General features: G+C 44.6%; 1 protein-coding gene across 1 annotated transcript in view; it reads right to left on the minus strand.

The window, feature by feature from the left end:
* Positions 1-10945, minus strand: part of SLC35F1 (solute carrier family 35 member F1) — a 237265-nt gene extending 226320 nt beyond the window's left edge. The window contains exon 1 of the mRNA XM_050315910.1: positions 10539-10945. Coding sequence (XP_050171867.1) covers positions 10539-10741 — 203 coding nt within the window. The 5' untranslated portion in view covers positions 10742-10945. The remainder of the gene's footprint in view (positions 1-10538) is intronic.
* Positions 10946-17913: the final 6968 nt, after the last annotated feature.

Genomic DNA, 17913 nt, shown 5'->3' on the forward strand with positions numbered 1-17913 from the left:
ACATCTATAGGTTGTAATGTGAAGATAAATCTAATAAATTAATCTAGCTGAGTAATAATAAGTTCCATTAACACAGTAATACATACCAAATTGATATATATGAACAATTTCAGACATCAAATTTAACGGAAATTCTTCTACGAGTTAGAATGTGCTAGAATTAGTTAGAATTTCATTATTTATAATGGGATGTTGAATTTGGGTAACTCATAGTTCATCCTAAAAGATCTCACATATTAACACAGTCACGGACAAAGAGACCTTTTTTCCAAGTGAATTACCAGGAAATTATTTGGTGTTTTAAATAACTCAAATAACCTCTTTAGAGCTGGAGCAACTCCGAATGCCAGAGATTTCACTTGGTTAATACAAATCCAGTGTAACTCTTCCATTTCTGGCAAACCCTTCAACCACCATCACATGGCACTGCACCTTACCCTGACCGCTCTGCCTCACTTCCTGAGTGCATTTCTGCTACTGAACACTAGTTCTGCTGTCATCTTTGTGTTTAAATGAGAGAAAACCTGAAATTTTCATTTTCAATGCCAGCAAGAGTGCCTTCATATATGTATGACAATCATAAGACCACCTTGCCCCTGTGCTTCTGGATTAAGTCCTCCAAATATCCTGGAATCTACCAAGTGTCTTCAAAAACATGATTCCCCCACCACAAACTCAACCCAAAAAACCCCACTGAAGTATTCTATGAAAAAAATGCTTGCAAACACTAAATCAAAGCAAAGCAGCTTTGGTAGTAGAATGTGAAGAGGAACACAATGGAACGGGGTCTCCAGGGCTACACACAGGTGGTTGTCTGCTCTGGGACAAGCTGGGCAGCACTTCTGCAAATGGTCATCTCTAAATTCCAGAAAAAACAGTCATTTTTCTACAAAGCATCCCCATCAGCACATCAGGCACCCAACATGGGGGGGTCAAGAACCCAAAATCTGAATGGAAGTTACGTGTGCATATCAGGTAAGCTATGCAGGAAAAGGATGCTGTTCAGTTGATCACTACATACTGGTGCTGGCTTCTTCCCCACTATGGTACATAAAGCTTGGTAACTTTCTCTGCCTGACAGTACTTAATCCTCCTACCCAGCCCAAAGAAAATTATATCTACAACATTAAAGTTTCAGTTTCTTCAAGTATCAAATCCCACATCCATTAAAACATTTTCCAGCTCCCTGCTCAACTCTTCCCAGCCTACTTGCTATTTGCTGTCCTTCCTCACTTTCAGTCTACTCAGGACAGTCCCTACAGACCTCAGTATACTGGCAGCAGGGAGTTGAAAAAAACATAATCAAAAGAATTTCATGTCTGTAGCAGCAGCAGCAGAGAAAGAAAAGTGAAAGGAACAACAGGAAAGAAACACTTAGTTTCATTATGGCACTCAGCTTCTAGTAAGAAGAGATTTCAGGAGGCAAATGGCCCAAATCAGGCTGCAGAGGCCACTGAAAATACAGAGTTATTTAAACTCCATAAAAAATCTGGCCTTAAAATAATCACAAGGCAATTTATTTAATTTTAGTAAGTATTTTCTAGCATTTGTCTCACTATCATAGGGCAAAAAACCCCAAAAAAGATCCATGCAGAAAAATATTGCACCTTGGGAAAGCCACAGGGACACCTGGGTAGACAAAGACTGAAATCTTGGTAAAAAACAGAAAGCATAGGGTAGGGTACAGCTTATGCCTTACTTCTCCTTGCAGCATTTAGGCCCTACCTTTCAGTGACTCACCTCAGACCTCCTCTGAAAGAGTTAGACATCTACCTCCTCTCTTCAAAAGAAGGCACAGAGAACTACCCCACTTCTACCTTGTAGCCACCATTCTCATTCAAGTCCATCCCAACTCCCTTAAACTCCCCCTTCCCCTGAAAAGGTCTCAGCTAGACACCCCAAGGCTACATGAAGGATCAGAACTTTAGTAGCCTTGAGAGATCCAGGAGAGGAGCTGTGGAGCTCTCTCCCTCTTTGAAGAGGTTGATGAAGAGGTATCAGAGTAGGAACAGATTCTGCGCTCTCTCTTCCATGCTGCCAAAGGCTTCCTCTCCATTTCACTAAACAGGGGTAAACATTTAGTCTCCTCTTAACTCATTTTCCATTTCTACCAAATGGAAAGCAGAAAAAGTCAAGTCCCATCAAAACACTTGCCTGATGAGAAAAGTAATGAGAATGAATGTGGCATAGAAGACAGCACCTTTTAAAATCAGTGCAGCCCAATAACATGCAGTGAAGCAGGCTTCTGGACACATGCACAATAGCTTCTTTGACAAATGAACACCAGAGAGGACTAAATAAACTAATGGCCATCACAATAAATGTTTCAAATTTTGTTTTCATTCCACCATGAGCTAATAGTGGCTTACAAGTTGCAATTAACATGAGGGTTTGGAAGTTAATAATTATGGTCTTGCTACTGGACGTAAATTACTTAATGTATCTATATTAGAGATGCAGGAATCTGTTTCAAGAATAGTGTGCTTTCGTAAATTAACACTTTGAAGCCTGAAATGTCTTGGGAGATGAGCTGGACAAAACAAGCACCTTCAATTTCCAAACATTTTATTTTTAAAACTTCTCACATTTTGCATTAAGACAAAACCACAACCTGTTGAAGTTCTTCATCCCAAGAGAACTTCAAAGTTTGTGTGTTCAAAGCAGCCCTCAGGGATGCAGCAAAGCAGAGTTAAACCTGGTCTCCTACCTAAGTACTCCCTTTACTGTGTTACCATAAAGTCTTATTCGTTCTCCATCCAAAAAAATCCAGTCTGGACATAAGAAACTTTACTAACCATGCAGCCTTGAGAAAGTCCAATCCTTCTTAACAAGGTTTTGACTCATCTACATTTTCTAACAGAAAAAAAAAAGTTATAGCAGAAGAGAAGATTTGCTATCCAGCTCTTAAGTTCCTACACATTGCCACAGATCAGATCTATCTGAAGGCAGAGTGTGGCCTCTCACATCACATGGGAAACAGGCACTGTAAGGAAGCAACTGACCACCACACCAAGAGGAAACTGAAATTAAGGACTGAAATTACTGCATTGGCTACAAACAGAAGGTTGCCTTAATAAGTATCCCTAATTTTTTTACTATGGCACTTTAACATAGAGTCATTTGTGGACAGACCTTTCCGGTGAGATCATCCACCTCATCTAGGAAATTATTTGGTTATCCCCGTGTACCATGGCACATCCAAAAAAGCTGTCACATTCCTTGCAAATGCACGGCACACTGTTGCTGTAGGTGTTGTGCTCTCACCGAGCACAACCAGGCAGTGGGGATGCTCCCTCCTGTATCTCCGGCTCTTTAGCTCCAGCCGTACTGAGGAGAATGTGGATGCACGGGAGTCAAACCTGCTACCTCAATCATTTGGTGTCTCTGAGAAAAATGACTGAGAGTGAATATGTATTGAAGAAATGTTTTCTTAAATCATGAGAAAAACCAAGTCAGAGAAAGCTGAAAGACACGCTTCAAAACTGGTGTGATTTCAGTAACAAACTCAGCTACACAGATGACAGACATAAATAAACACAGACAGGTAGATTAGACAGTTCACAACATGAAATTCAGAACCACCAATACTTACACACTTTATAGTCATAGCAATTTATGAGTCCCCATGTAGCTATTCTTGCAACAGGTGATTTCAGCTGAGTTTGAGCTCAGCTCACAAGATTCTGAGCATGAGATTTCTGTTGTTGTTGGGTTTGGGGAGGGAGTGATTTTTTTGTACTTTTTAAAGCTTCTTCAGCAACTTCTTTTTCCTAAGCTTTCTTGGTAATTAGCCCTAATCAGTATTCAAGTGCTGATCTGTAAGGCTATCTGCTGACTTAAAGGAAGGGAACACCTCACTAATAGCCCCAGTGTTTCCCTCTCCCTGCAGAAACAACCCCGATAAGGACAGAGACTCCAGCCATCTCCAAAGAGACAGAGCCACAAAGAGCCCTTCTGATCGCTGCTGGCATCTGGCCTTCCCCTCATTAGCACATTAAAGCTGCTCTGTCCATCCCATAAGAACCACTCTGTCCATTCCTCCCTCTTTCTCTATGGAGTCATTTACGGTGCTGCTCCTTTGAAATCCCCTTAGTTCAAGAGGCAGTAACCTCTTCCCAAAGCCCGCAGCACATCCAGTGTCAAAAACTCCCAGTTACAGACAGGCATTCAGTAAGTACCGGCATTTTGAATGTCATAGGTAGACAGAAAACACCCACATATTTCGCCCTGCCGAATAGCCTCTCCTAGGGAAAGTCTTTTCCCAGTCAGTATGTGGACTGTTGGGTTTGCATTACAGTGCACTTATCATATCAAATCACACTAAACAATTCCTATTTCAGAACAGGACGGGCAAGGCTTGTATCTCCTTAAGTGGAAATTCTCAGGAGCAAAAGCAAGGCAAGGGGGACAAAGCTTCCCAATCCTGGCTTCTAAACCTGTTAGGAAACCACACTCAGAAACTTTGAAACCATACTCGGATGGTTTTCCAGTGTGTGCTACACCAACAACATGGAAGTTTTCTGTACTTTACCTCGTCTTCGCTCCAAAATCAAAGCATTTTAAGTGTACTGTGACATGCCAAAAAGTAAGTGAGCATTCACTGCCACCAGTTGTTTGGAGAGGAAGGGGAAGAACATCTTTTTGTCACGTTCTACAGTATTTCCCTTATGCACCCAAATTATTAGGACCAGAGCTAATTTGTAGAGGTCACTTGTTTACAATGAGTACACAAAAGGAAACAGCGGACAATTTTTGAACACTTGATTTCTATATCCTCTGTCAGGATGCTTTCCTATGGGCAGATATGACCTTCTCACTTCCTCGACCAAAAAGAATACAAGAAAGCCAACCTAGTTGCTTTATCTATGCTCTGAACTAATTTTCTTTAACTAACTTCAGAATGGTATAAATATTTTTACCTAAAAGGAGAACTATAGCTATCTAAATTGAGCTCAGGCTCATTCTTCTACAGTCACTGTTATTCTTGGTGGACTTTGAGAAGCTATTTGTACTTTTACAGAATAAAAATCCCAAAGGAAGCAAATTCTTTTGTTTTGAAGAAGAAAGCAAATCAACTGAAGGTCATGAATACTCACTTTTTTTTGGATTCAAAAATGGTATATTTGATCCTTGACTTGCTCTCTCATTAAGGAAATGCCATCAATTATTTGGTTTGTTTGCCTCTCTGATCAGCTGAAAGACGTTACTACTTTGGGGCAATGTAACACGTTGCCTCATTTCAGTATTATTCAGTTTCCGATTCTTTCTGGTACTTAAACCCCTCTATCAGATTTACTATGTAGCTACATTTTATTAGAAAAACAAAAACAAAAACAAACATTAGATTATATCTTTTGATACTTGCAGTGCTATTTAAAGAGCTCTCATCTCTGAAGAATTAGTAGGTTTGACACATTGTTCGAGTTCAAAGTTAGACAGCTAATGGGCCAAACTTCCTCAGCTCCAGTATCAGGGATGAATTGAGCTTGTAACATACTAAAAAGCCAAAACTTTTACTCAGACTGCACCCAAACAGCCAGGCTTTCTGACAGCAAGAATCTAAATTACTTTTGTTTATATAGTTTTGTTCAATAAATCACTGCCTAGCTTAATGAATTATACTTATTAGCAACATTATTTTTTCTTCCTTTTCCTAAGACTGAAATTAGACCCTGCACTTTATGCACAAGGTTGAAATTTATTTGATAAAGTAAGAAAGCGAGCAAAGAAGCAGAGAGAAACTGACACTGCTCCTGAGAAAGTTTTCACAATTCACTAGTGCAGAGAACATAACTACAAAGCTATTTAAAAGACGGCATGGGACTGAATGGCTGAAATCACTCTTTTTCCATTTTCTAATTCAAGTTGATTATATCTCTAATATTCTGATATGCTTCTTAGGAAACTTCTGAGAAATACAAAATGCCATTTAGCAACAGAGAGCAAGAAAAAGCCCATGAAGGCATCCTTGAAACAACAAGATAAGGCATAGCTGGATTTTTATAGCTAGTATCCCTTAAGAAAGTACTAAGAGATAGAAGTGCATAAACCCAGAAAAAGGTATGTGCCACCCAGCTTTTTAAAAAGTCCTTATCAAGGAAAGCAATACAATAGCAGTGCCTTAAATGTTACTCTGGAGACCCACCTTATGGTACTTTTTGTTTCACAGAATAATCTCATTTAGTTAGCTAAAATGACTTTGTCATAACATCTAAAGATATTAACTCATGTTCCTTTCAGAAACTACATTTTCCTTCCTTGCCCTGGTGCCCAGGACTACAGAGATAAGTTCATTTATGAGCAGGTATCTTATTCGTTGGCTCTTATTTAGAGACATAATTTGCAAGAATGCCCCAAAGAGATTGTTTGGCAACCTGCTTCCCCCGTGTTTCAGTAATGTTTATTGTCTGTCCAGTTCCTCTAAAGAGATGATAACCAGCATTCCCAACATGAAATCAACCTCTAAATTAGTTCAAAAGACTTCAGGAGGCACAAGTAGCATTTGGCAGGTGATTCTCTGCCCTCCAGATCACCTAGGGAGTGTAAGAAAGGGAGACAAGTCCCCTCTCAGTGCTGGAATACAGCCAGACAATTGAGACCCACTAACAGGTATTTCTGAAGTAAGTAGGTGCCAGGGTGGAGGCGTGGAGGACCACAGAACTCCAAGCCACATGATTTTCTCCTTATTTTCTTTTTTGCCACTATAGGTGGGAGGCAATGTGGAGCAGGTGAGTCACTGCTCATTAAGTGGTCCTCTACAAGCAGACAGAGTTGGTGGAATCCAATTTTGGCTTCACAGAAGTTCGAAGAAGCAAGCAATCAAGCAGACAAAATTCTTCTTGCTCTCTCCTGCAACACAGCAGGGCAGGTTCAATCAGGGACACCTGCTCAGCAAGTGTCACAAGGAAGGCACTAGGCAGCACCCTGCAGCTGGGATTTATGGACCATGGGAGTGAGTCATAGGTCCAGGAACATATCCGCAGTTCGTAATCACAACAACATTTCCCCTTAATGCAACAGCAATTCAAAGCCACCCTCTCCCGACTTAGAATCACAGAATCATTAAGGTCAGAAAAGACCTCTCAGATCACTGAGTCCAACCATTAGCCCAACACTGCCAGGTTCACCATTACACCATGTCCCTAAGCACCACATCTTCTTCAAGGATAACAGGAAGTTTGACCATGTTCACCATCACTGCCAGCCCAGAATTTATATTCAAATTATTTCAGTAAGTTCCACAATTTTGTTGAGCATCTTCATTTCTCCAAGATTCTGACCCTTCACTTTAGTGTTTTAATTTTGTTTTCTGTTATGGCCAACTTTTTTCTCAGTGCAGTGTTTGCTGTGACCACTGAAATAGATTTTTACAGTCAAACAGCTCTGCTTTCAGTGTATTCTCTCTCAAACACCCTGGGGGGGTTGTTCCAGTGTTTCTCTATTACTTCAGGATCTATTGAGTGAACAGAGAGGAGAGGTTGGAATGTGAAGGTAAAATAAGCTTCTGTAGCTTGTAAAACAACTTTAAGAGGAACCTTCAAAGGCAATTCAGGAATCAGCAAGTGCCTGGGTGATCAAACTGCTAAATATAAAGTGAGAGAGAAACAATTTTTCACTTTCTGCCAGTGTCTGTCCCCATTCTCCTGCTGTCTTGTTTCCTCCCTGGCCACATCAGAGTCTGTCCCCTCCTGGGCACAGACTTCTTATCAGAGTCTCTTGTGACATGATAAGGGTTTTAAATTAGGGGATTCAATTCAGATAAGATATAAGGAAGAAGTTTTTTACAATGAGGGTGGTGAAAAACACACAGGTTGCCCAGAGATGTGGTAGATGTCCCATCCCTAGAAACATTCAAGGTCAGGTTGGATGTGACTCTGAGCAACCTGATCTAGTTGAAGATGTTCCTGCTGAATGCAGCAGGAGTTGGATTAGGTGACCTTTAAAGGTCCCTTCCAACCCAAACCATTCTGTTATTCCACCATCTATAAGCAGGTTTCTGGCAGCCCCAGCTGTTGTCAACCTTTTTATTTTGATGTCTGCCTGAGGATTCTCCACTTTGTCTAGCAGAAAACAGAAGCACAGGAGCTCATCACAATGGGTTGATCAGGAATCTTTCACAAATGGGTCTCAAGCAAATGGTGCACACAAAGTATCGACAGCACAGAGAAAGTGCTACCTTTTTCCAGTAGAAAAACAATTGGAAAAGCCAGTGTTTGGTTTGTTCTGAGCTCCTACTTTACAGATATGACATACATATTTCTTCTTTTCCCTCATGTCTTTGCATGCTATTGTCTCCATAAAAGATGAAAATACAAACATTGTGTCAGGATTCATTTCACTCTATCAGGATTGATTTCACTATATCAACAGAAGTACTGATGAAAGCCCTGATGTTACATGGACTGAGACATGAGTTCCCACGGAAAGTTGAAAGAAACTTACAGAAATGTAACTTGGACAAAATTTCCATTGATACACTGTGGGATTGGCTAAGGATTAGTAAAAAGTCTTCTCCTTCTCTATAAGTCACATACATTTGAAAAAAAATTTACTTTTATTTCATGTTTGAGGAGGAGAAAAGAACACATTCATGAAAAAGAGACTGAGCTCCTGTTTGTTAGGGTGCTTCTCTGGGCAATGGGAGATCTCATTTCTAGATTCAAGTTTGTGAATTACAACAGAGATTTGAACCAGAGCCAATTTCCCCCTTAAAAAACAAACAAAACCCCCAAACAAACAAAAACTCAAAAGAAAACAAACCCACCACAACATAAATATTCTCACGTCAATCACATATAAAGAACGATAAATATTGATTCGATGCTTTATCTATGACTGAGAGTCATATATACACATAAGCACGGTAACTACCTAAACTATATGAATTAATCCAACACCTTCTAGCCATGATGACTGTGGGCAATTTGATGACTCCCCAGAGGTAACTATTACCACCCTTGCATGGGAGAACCGATTGCTTTTGTATCTGATCCCTTCACTGCATCTTCATTTACCTCTCGCAGGCCCTGAGAAAAACCTGTTTTCTCTAGCGTTGTATTTCAGGACTGACACACACCTTAGGATAACCAAGCAAAAGGAGAGCAGGATCTTGCAAACACAGGATAACTAAGATGGCACAGACTGTCAAATTGAAAAATTGAGTGAATTTTACTACACTGAGAGTTACAAATCCACATGTAGAAGAAAATGTGTAATTGAGTTGAGGCAGCTCTTACTTGTTTCAGCTTTTTTTCAATCCTTCTCATGCTCAGATAACAAAAGATAAAGATTTCCTCTCTTACTGATGCTTTGGAAAATCCTGCTAGATCGGTAATCGTTAACTAACTGCATGCAATAGCAATGTCCTGAGAGCAAATAGCTTCATGTATTTGTAAACAATGTAATACTGGTAAGAACGGTAATTTTCTAACACTTAGAAGCTTGAAAGGGTCGACGACCTTCATCTTCAAACCTATCGGGATAGAAGAGCTGGGTTTAGGAGCTCGTCCGTATTACACATATCTGAAACTAAAGCTGGGACAATGAGGCCAACGCTGGTATGCACCATCCCATTGCTGCAACTGCTCTGTTTAGCACGTAAGAATCATTAGGCAGAAGTGATGGCTCCAGCTGGCTTTTCAGACAGGAGGCACTGAATGGACTCTGTTTTGTACTAAAACCCTCGACCCTAATCAAATGCAGTGCAAAAGAAACAACTGGCAGAGAGGTGAGTGTAAAGGATTAAAGTAAGATGGTTCCAGCGTTTTCTTGTGCCTTCGGTGAAACAATTTACTGCGAGTACCCGGCAGTTTTCCCATCTTTGTACTGACCATTCTGAGCCACACGCACGGGCGAACCGATCAGCTCGCTTCTCGCCAGCATCCCGCTCGCGCAAGCCCAGCGTGCTGCTCCCTGGCCACGCGAGCTGGTCGGAATCGGGCAAATATCCCACAGGGCGCCCCTCGGCACCCCGGAGCATCAGACCGCGCCCGGCCGCGGCTGCCGGACCCGCCCGGGGCCACGGGGGCCGCCCCTTCCCCGCCGCCCGCGCTCCAACTTCCCCGGCGGCGCCTCCGCCACCGGCCGGGCTGCGGCAGCGGGGATATCGGCTCCCTGCTCCCGCTGGCCCTCGCCTGCCCGCGACGGGCCAGGAGAGCCGGAGCAGGCGGGCGGCGCGGAGGCTCCGCTGCGGAGGCTGTGCCTGCGGGTACGGCAGGTGCGAGCGGCACCGGCGGGCAGGGCGCGGGCTGGCGTCGCACGCCGCCGCCTCCGAGGCAACAATGGGCCGGGAGAGGCTCCGCGCCGCCGCCCCCTGCCCGCCCGGGGCTTCCGCGGGGAAGGGCGCTGCCAGCGCAGCCGAGCCGAGCCGAGCGAGCCGCCCCGCCGGCGCCTTCGTGCCCCGCCGTCCCCTCCCCGCCGAGGGGGCTGGACCGGGTCAGGGCCCCTCCGACGGGCGCCCCCGGCACCTGCGCGCCCCAGGGCGAGCGGCGCCGTGCCGTGCCGCGCCGCCGGAGCCCCGCTCCATCCCCATGCCTCACCTGTTCAGCACTTTCCTAATCCTCTGGCGCACGCTGGAGGAGGGCGCGGAGATGCCGCTCCTGCCGCCCCCACTGCCGCCCTCCGCCGGCAGGTTCTCGATGGTGGCCACGACATGGCTGGGCTGCGGCGGGTGGTGCGGCGGCGGCGGCGGCTGCGGCGGCGGGGGGTGGCGGTGGTGGCGGTGGCGCTCGGGGGAGAGCATCGCGGCGGGGCTGCGCCTCAGCGGAGAGCGGGGTGCATCCCGGCGGGAGGGCGGCGGGCGCTGCTGCCGCCGGCGCTGGCTCCCTCGGCTTCCGGGCAGCGCCAGACCCTCGCCCGCTCCTCCCTCACTGGGCTGCCATGCAGCGAGGGGCGGGATGCTGCTGCCGCCGCCAGCGAGTGCCGCTCACGGCCGACGAAGTGGCAGCAGTTTGGCGACCCTCCTCCTCCTCCCACACCCCCCGCGCCCAGCCGGTGCCTCCCCCCGGCGTAGTCGCCGCCGCTGCGCCGCCTCGATCCCTTTTGTTCCCTGCCCGCCACCGCCCCGCGCTCTCCAAGCGCACGGCTGCCGCCTGGCACGACACAGCCCGGCACGGCGCGGCTGCGGAGCCCCCTCGGAGCCCGCTCGGAGCCCGGTGCGGCGGCCGCGGAGCCCTCGCTCTCCGCGGTGCCCCCGGGCGAGCGCGGCGGGGGCCGCCAGGGGGCGCCCGCGGCGGCGGCAGCGCCCCCGCTCCCCCCACAGCGGCGGGAGCCCCGCGGGGCGCTCGGAGCGGGACCCCGGGCCGGGGGTGCGGGCCCCGCGGGGGTCCCGTCCCGCCCTGCCGGTGGTGCTGTCGTCCCGCCTCCGGCCGCTGAGCTCCGCGCTGGGTGGGCGAGGAGTCGAGTGGGGAGCCGAGCCTGCGGCGCCCCAAGCTTCGCCCCAGTAGCTCATCGGTTTTCTTTGGAGCGTTTAGTTGTGTTTTGGGCGTGCTGTTTTGGTAGTCAGTCGGTTGATGGCCACAGCTGGGAGGCATGGCACCCCTCCGCAGTGCGAGCGCCCGGGAGCGGCCGTACACTTGTCCTCTGAAACGGGGCACGGGCGGTGTCGTCTTCAGTGAATTGGGAAAAGTGTAAAGGAGACAATCGCCTTTGAACAACACCCTGGTTCTTACACTGCCAGAGGCACGTAAGGGGCTGAGGGAGGGATGGCAGTGCCGTAAAGTTCAGAGCTCCATACATTTTTCATAGGGACAGTGCACTTGAAGTTCATGCCTGGGCGAGGCTTGTTACAGTGCTGTGTTTGTCTTTTTCAAATACGGGGAGACTCGCTCCGAAGAAGTGGAGTGAACTTGGGTTTAATGTTTCTTACTCTAAAGATAAAGATATTTCATTTCAAAACGTGAAATAAGTGGCTCAAAGTAGGTAAAAATGTATATCTTTAAAATCAATCATGTCTCTTGGAAACATATTACACAATAATTTTGCTAAGTCCTGTAAGGGATGTACATTGAAATTTCACCTTTTCCATTCCATTGTTTTCCTCAACATAGTTTTGTCAAGGACTCTTCCCCTTTGTGTGAACCTTATACAAATCTGTGAAGGTGAGAGGAACATTCATAATAAGCAGGGAAATGTGGTTATAAAGCTGTAGAGTATCCCCCAGGGAAATCAGAGAGATGTAATACTCGAAATTACTTTTTTTTTTTTTTAATTTCTAGATTTCAGATCGGTAATGCCTGTTTATATGAACTATTCTTTCTGCCAATGTCGTTTTACTCTGAGTACCTCAGCAGCCTCAGTCTAACAGGTCTTCAGACAAGATCTGGTGGAGCATGATGCTCTACCAGAGGAATGCTTTTGAAGATGGGACTCGCTCACTTGAAATCCTCCAAAGTTCATTCTCTGTTCTGGGCAAAAAGCCAGATGTTTTCAGCGCGAGCCGAACCTCAGTTGAATCGGATTATGCTACTAAGAGATTCTCCTCTCTCCTATTCCCCCCATGGCAACCACATGTTTCCATAAGTGGAGAGAAGATGAGTTTCATTCTCCCTGGCAGCTCTTGGAAGTGGAAGGGACAGAGCCTGCAAGGCTGCAGTGCCTGCAGCCGGGCGGTACGAGGTGAGCTGCAGGGCTGCCTGCCCCATGCAGCTGTCCCTACTGTATGCCGTCACCGCGTGGGTCCAGCCGTAGCAGGCTGTAATTCACACACAATCGTCTCTGTTTTATGTATCTCTAGCACCTATTTGTTAACGTTTCCATGCCCTTCGTTAAACGGGCTATTGCTTCGAACTGCAGCTGGAAGAGTATTCTGGAAGTACCCAGTGTGATGACAGAGGAGGCTTTAGGTAAGAGATGTGTTTGCTCTGGGTGCTCAGTGGCAGTTTCAGACTAATCCGACAGCTGAGTGGGTCAGAACAACGGTGTTTGTCTAACTTTATTCCTGCTGATTAAACCAAATGAATGCATACCTGAAGTCCAATTTGGGATCTGTCAATAAACACGGGGGCTGTAGAGAGCTCCTGTCCTCAGGACAGCCTCCTTATTTGGCAGCCCCCTTTTTGCCGATGCAGAGAGAAACTGTAGGTCTGTGCAGACAGCCCTGCTGCCATTGTGACAAATGGATTTCTTGCACGCGGAAGTCTATCATAAATGCAATGCCAAACTTTTGCTGTGTCCAATGAAATTGTTTCCAATTACTTTTCACTTTGTCTCACTACCACACCACACACGTAGCATTACACAATCCCATGGCTTTGTGCATTTAATATTGCAGCTTAGCCATGCTGGGTTTTTTCCATGATTAGACAAAATTACTGGGAGCAGCAATTAAACAGGACGTATTCTGTTTAGTAATATCAGCAGTGGAGTGTGTTATGCAGTCAGTAGTGACTGATTGAGAACAGCATTTTTTAACATTTTAATAACTGCTCAAGGTGCTGTTCATGTGCCTCAGTATCCCTTGCAGTCCTGCACTCTTGGCCTGACTTCAAGTATAGTGCTAAGCATGCTCAGCTCCCTTGTAACTGTTTCTCCATGTGCTGACATTCAGCTATGGCCCTTCTGACATCTTCATTAATGTAACACCCAAAAGGATTAATATTACTAGAAGGTAAGGATAGAATTCGTATAACTGTGAAAATGTATTTTTTGTTAAGCATTTCACACCCCTCCTCCAGGTGAACATGCTAGGTTAGTCCGATAACTCCTTTTTATTGTTTACTCTGAAGAAGCAATTTACCTTCTAGCATTAAGTCTAGTTTTAAGTGTAGGTTTTCCAAAATTATTACATGAGTTTAAACCCAGGTTCTTGAAGCACTGAACTGTCTTGGCCTTTTTGCTCCCCGACAGCCTCCATAAATAAAAGAAAAAAACCTCTCCATGGCCACCAGACCTCATAGGGGACCAAGTTCTTTTTACTTTTGAGTTTCTGTCAATAAACATGCACAAAGCTGTTTAACAGCAGCTGCAGTGACTGGCTAATGCACTGCCCAGAGACCTGGCTTAAGCCTAAATCCTAGAGCCTGAAGCACAATTCTTAAGCTAAACGGAGAATTCCTCTCCTGGGACTCTGACCTTGCAGCTGGGCTCTGATCCTGCTTGAGACCTGGAAGAACTTGTGGCAGCACTAGAGGCTAACCAGTAGCTAGAGGGACAACACAGCACCAGTAAAACTTACAAGCAAGGCAGCAGTATGAACCAATAAAAAGATTTTATAAAGGCATGCACCTACATCTCCAAGTAGATTGAACATTCTCCCTGGATGTAAGTACTTGGGCTCTCAACTTAGTTTATCCAAATTTTAGAGAATCTAAACTCAAAGTCTTTCCTTCTCCAGCTCAGTCTCCTGGAATTGCTGAAACTGATTTTCTGCAGTACTGTTGGCATCCTCTGGTTCCTACCTCCAAGAAAAGAAACCCAGATTCCAATGGTTGCAGCTCTGGCCTAAGATGTGGAACAGCTGTGGGTGTTGTACTCCCAAGGCTGTCTGTCTTGTCTTGAGGATTCAGTCAGAAAATCAGCCTCTTCCATCACATTTTTTCAAAGGTGGGAAAACTGATGTTCTGAGGCAGCTTTAGCCAAAACAAGACATGGCCTGTCATTTCTCAAGAAAGCACCTAGGAATAATTATGACTTCTTTTTCATGTCTCTGAATGACTATTCTATATTTGCACTTTGATTATATCAATTATATACTCCTTATGTTAATATTTATATTTTAATATTTGATATAACATTTTATTTATCCTAAACCTTTTTATTTTATAAAAACATTGCTTGATTATTACTAATAAATCAAATATTAGGTTTTTTTCTTTATCCCTGGAATGAAATAGTTGCAGCTGGAGAGAGTGAGTTTTTTTGTTAACACACTCTGCTGCAACACCAGATGGATCAACATTAGCTCAGAGCTGAGATTCATCCCACTTGTTCCTGCACGGAGTTCCAGAGAGGAGTTATTCATATTTCTGGTGAGTTTGGGTTGAGCAGCATCCTGAATCTGTCTAGTTTATTTGAAACAGATACAGGTATCTTGACAGGCACAGTTGCATTGGGAATTGGTGAGAGCCTTTGTTATAGTGTTTTTGGGGGACACAAACATGGAGGCAGTGTTGGTTTGCACAAAAGCCCCTTACTCAAAATCTTTCCAAGCCTCTTCTAAGGCAAACTTTATTACAAGAGCTCAACTACTCTGTCCACCTCCCAACACATGTGAGAAAGATTCACAGAAGCAACTAGTTTCCAAGATGTGAGGCTGACTGTGACAAAAACAAACAAGGGTAGAGCACAGCAGCACAACCTCAATGTTATTCCTCAGCCTCTATGTGCCAGTGTCCCATTTTGTCACCATCATTGCTGTTGTTACAGATAATCATGACCTCGGAAGACAACTTCTTAGGGGATGAGAACTTATCAGTCCTGAATCTGGGCATAGCATGTCTATTCATACACACTAATGGATGAACATCTATGAAAGGCAAGAACTGGGGAATCTCAGTACACAGCCCGCGTTCCCAGACAGCAACTCTGCATCTAATGAAACGAGGAGAAGAGCATGGAGGCTCACACACAGACCTGTTCTCCCCTCTGGCTCCTCACTCCCTTGCCTTACATGGGATGGGAGACAGCCCACCTGCATCACACAAAGGGTGAAGAAGGTTGCGGGTAACAATACCTATTATTCACATCCATCATAAAAATATTTTATATTTCTCATTAGTTGCAAGAGGGAATATACCAACTGACTAATAATTTTTCCTCTTTTAGGGGAATATTCACACACATGCACAGAGATAGGGAGAATTACATTGCAATACCATCAGAGCCTGAGACCGAGCTGCTGCATCCGTATAAAAAAGATAGATTATACAATACAGAAAAGGTAAAATTAAATAGAATTTATTCATTTCCGTCACCTTGGGTGAGCAGCAAAGGCACAATAAAAAGTACAATAAATAATCTGTGAATGCCTTTGCTTACAATAGTGCAAGGTTCACAAGCAGTTCAGAAATGGAACATCTGGAATAGCTCAGTTTCTCTGGAGGAGAATGGGGAGAGGTCCTGTCTCACATATGTTTGCCTCTTCTTTGAGATTTCCCTTGCTTCACTGCTGCACCTATCATTTCAGCGGTTTGTTGTAACCATGTAATCACTGTCAGCTTTTTGACAGTTGCAGACATTTACCTACTTGTCCTTTTCCTAATCTGCATAAAAATAAATGAATCCTTCAGAGATTAATTAAGAACAGTGTTAACTTCCCTGCTTTACTTGTAGCATAGGTCACTCACAGACTCAAAATCTCAGACTGGAAAGAAAGCTGAATCTCGAAAGCAACAGCTCATCAGCTCAGAAAGCTGCAGGGAGGCAGACTGTTATTTCCCTTGCTGATATTCAGTACCCAAAAAAGCAAGTGGGAAGAAGTCCCTAATCTGGTAGCAAAAGAGAAATAAACTTATAATAGTCGTGTGTTTCTGCTTTTGTGCAGCCCAATAGCATTTTCAATCTACTTGTTCTTTTCAGTAAAACCACATTAAAATTGCTTTTATTTGTTTTATTGTGTGATTGCTCTCCTTCCTCATTGCATAATTAACTGTTAGCCTACAGTACGCCCTGATCTAAGTGTCTCAACTTGTCCAGAAATAACAAGTTTTTTTAAAAATCCTGTTATTCTATGGGAAAACAATAACTCTTCAACCTGGTAACTCTTCAGCAATCAAAAAACATGATGCACAGGTGTGAAAAATCAAACAAATTCCTTTTGATTTTGAAGAAACAAGTCTTGAAAAGTCCATTTCAGGAAGAATATGACAATCTAATATTGCTTTATTTCTTCACTTATCTGTACTTTATACAAAGCACCCCAGTCTTGCGGGATCTTCTCTGCCTGGGGGACTCAGGGAGCAAGCTGGAGGCATATTTTGAATCAGAGCTTGGGAAACATTTTTGGAAATGGCATATAGCCATTCTATTTGTCTACGAGCATCTGTTTCCCTGCCATAGGAATGAACCTTTCTCATGTCCCTTCTGCATGCAAAACTGTTCACGTACCTAAGCCCGTCAATGGCAGTTAGGAGTACTAGCCCAATGATAACTAGAGACCAACTCCCTAAAATTGGAAAGAGAGACACACCTCACAGCAGAGGTGGTTTATTAATCTATTTGCAAGCCAGATAATTAACAATCTGTCAAGGAGAGGCCTGGGTTTACAAGAGTGAAGTCACTCTTGGACTAAGAGGCGTTTCAACTGCTCCAGTTTCATCACACCATTTACACACAGAGACAGCTCAATGGAATGTATTGCCCTGTGATGTATAAGAGATCATATAAGGTGATCTTGAGGTCCTCCTGGCCATGCACTCTCTGACTAAGCAGCATTCCAAACAAACACTCAAGGTGAGAAGAGAGACATAGAATCACAGAGTCATTTGGGTTGGGAAGGGCCTTTAGGATCATTGAGTCTAACCATTAACTCACCGCTGCCAAGTCGACTGCTAAACTATGTCCCCAAATGCCACATCTACATGTCTTTTCAATGCCCCCAGGGCTGGTGATTCAACCATTTCCCCAGGCAGCCTGTTTCAGTACTCAACAACCCTTTCAGTGAATAAATTTTTTTTAATATCTAACCTAAACCATCCCTGGTGGAACCTGAGGCCTTCTCCTCTCCTCCTGTTGTTCATTACCTGGGGAAAAGTAGGTAAAATATAGCCCACCTGGCTTACAACCTCCTTTCAGTAGTTGTAGAGCATGATGAGGTCATCACTGAGCCTCATTTTCTGCAGGCGAAACAACCCCAGTTCCCTCAGCCATTCCTTGTAAGACTTGTGCTCCAGACCCTTCCTTGGCTTCATTGCCCTTCTCTGGACTTTTTCCAGCATCTCATTGTACTTTCTTGAATTGAGTGGGCCAGAACTAGAC

This window comes from Myiozetetes cayanensis, unplaced genomic scaffold, assembly GCF_022539395.1.
Source record: "Myiozetetes cayanensis isolate MyiCay16 unplaced genomic scaffold, myiCay2020 scf2-11, whole genome shotgun sequence".
Taxonomy (NCBI): domain Eukaryota; kingdom Metazoa; phylum Chordata; class Aves; order Passeriformes; family Tyrannidae; genus Myiozetetes; species Myiozetetes cayanensis.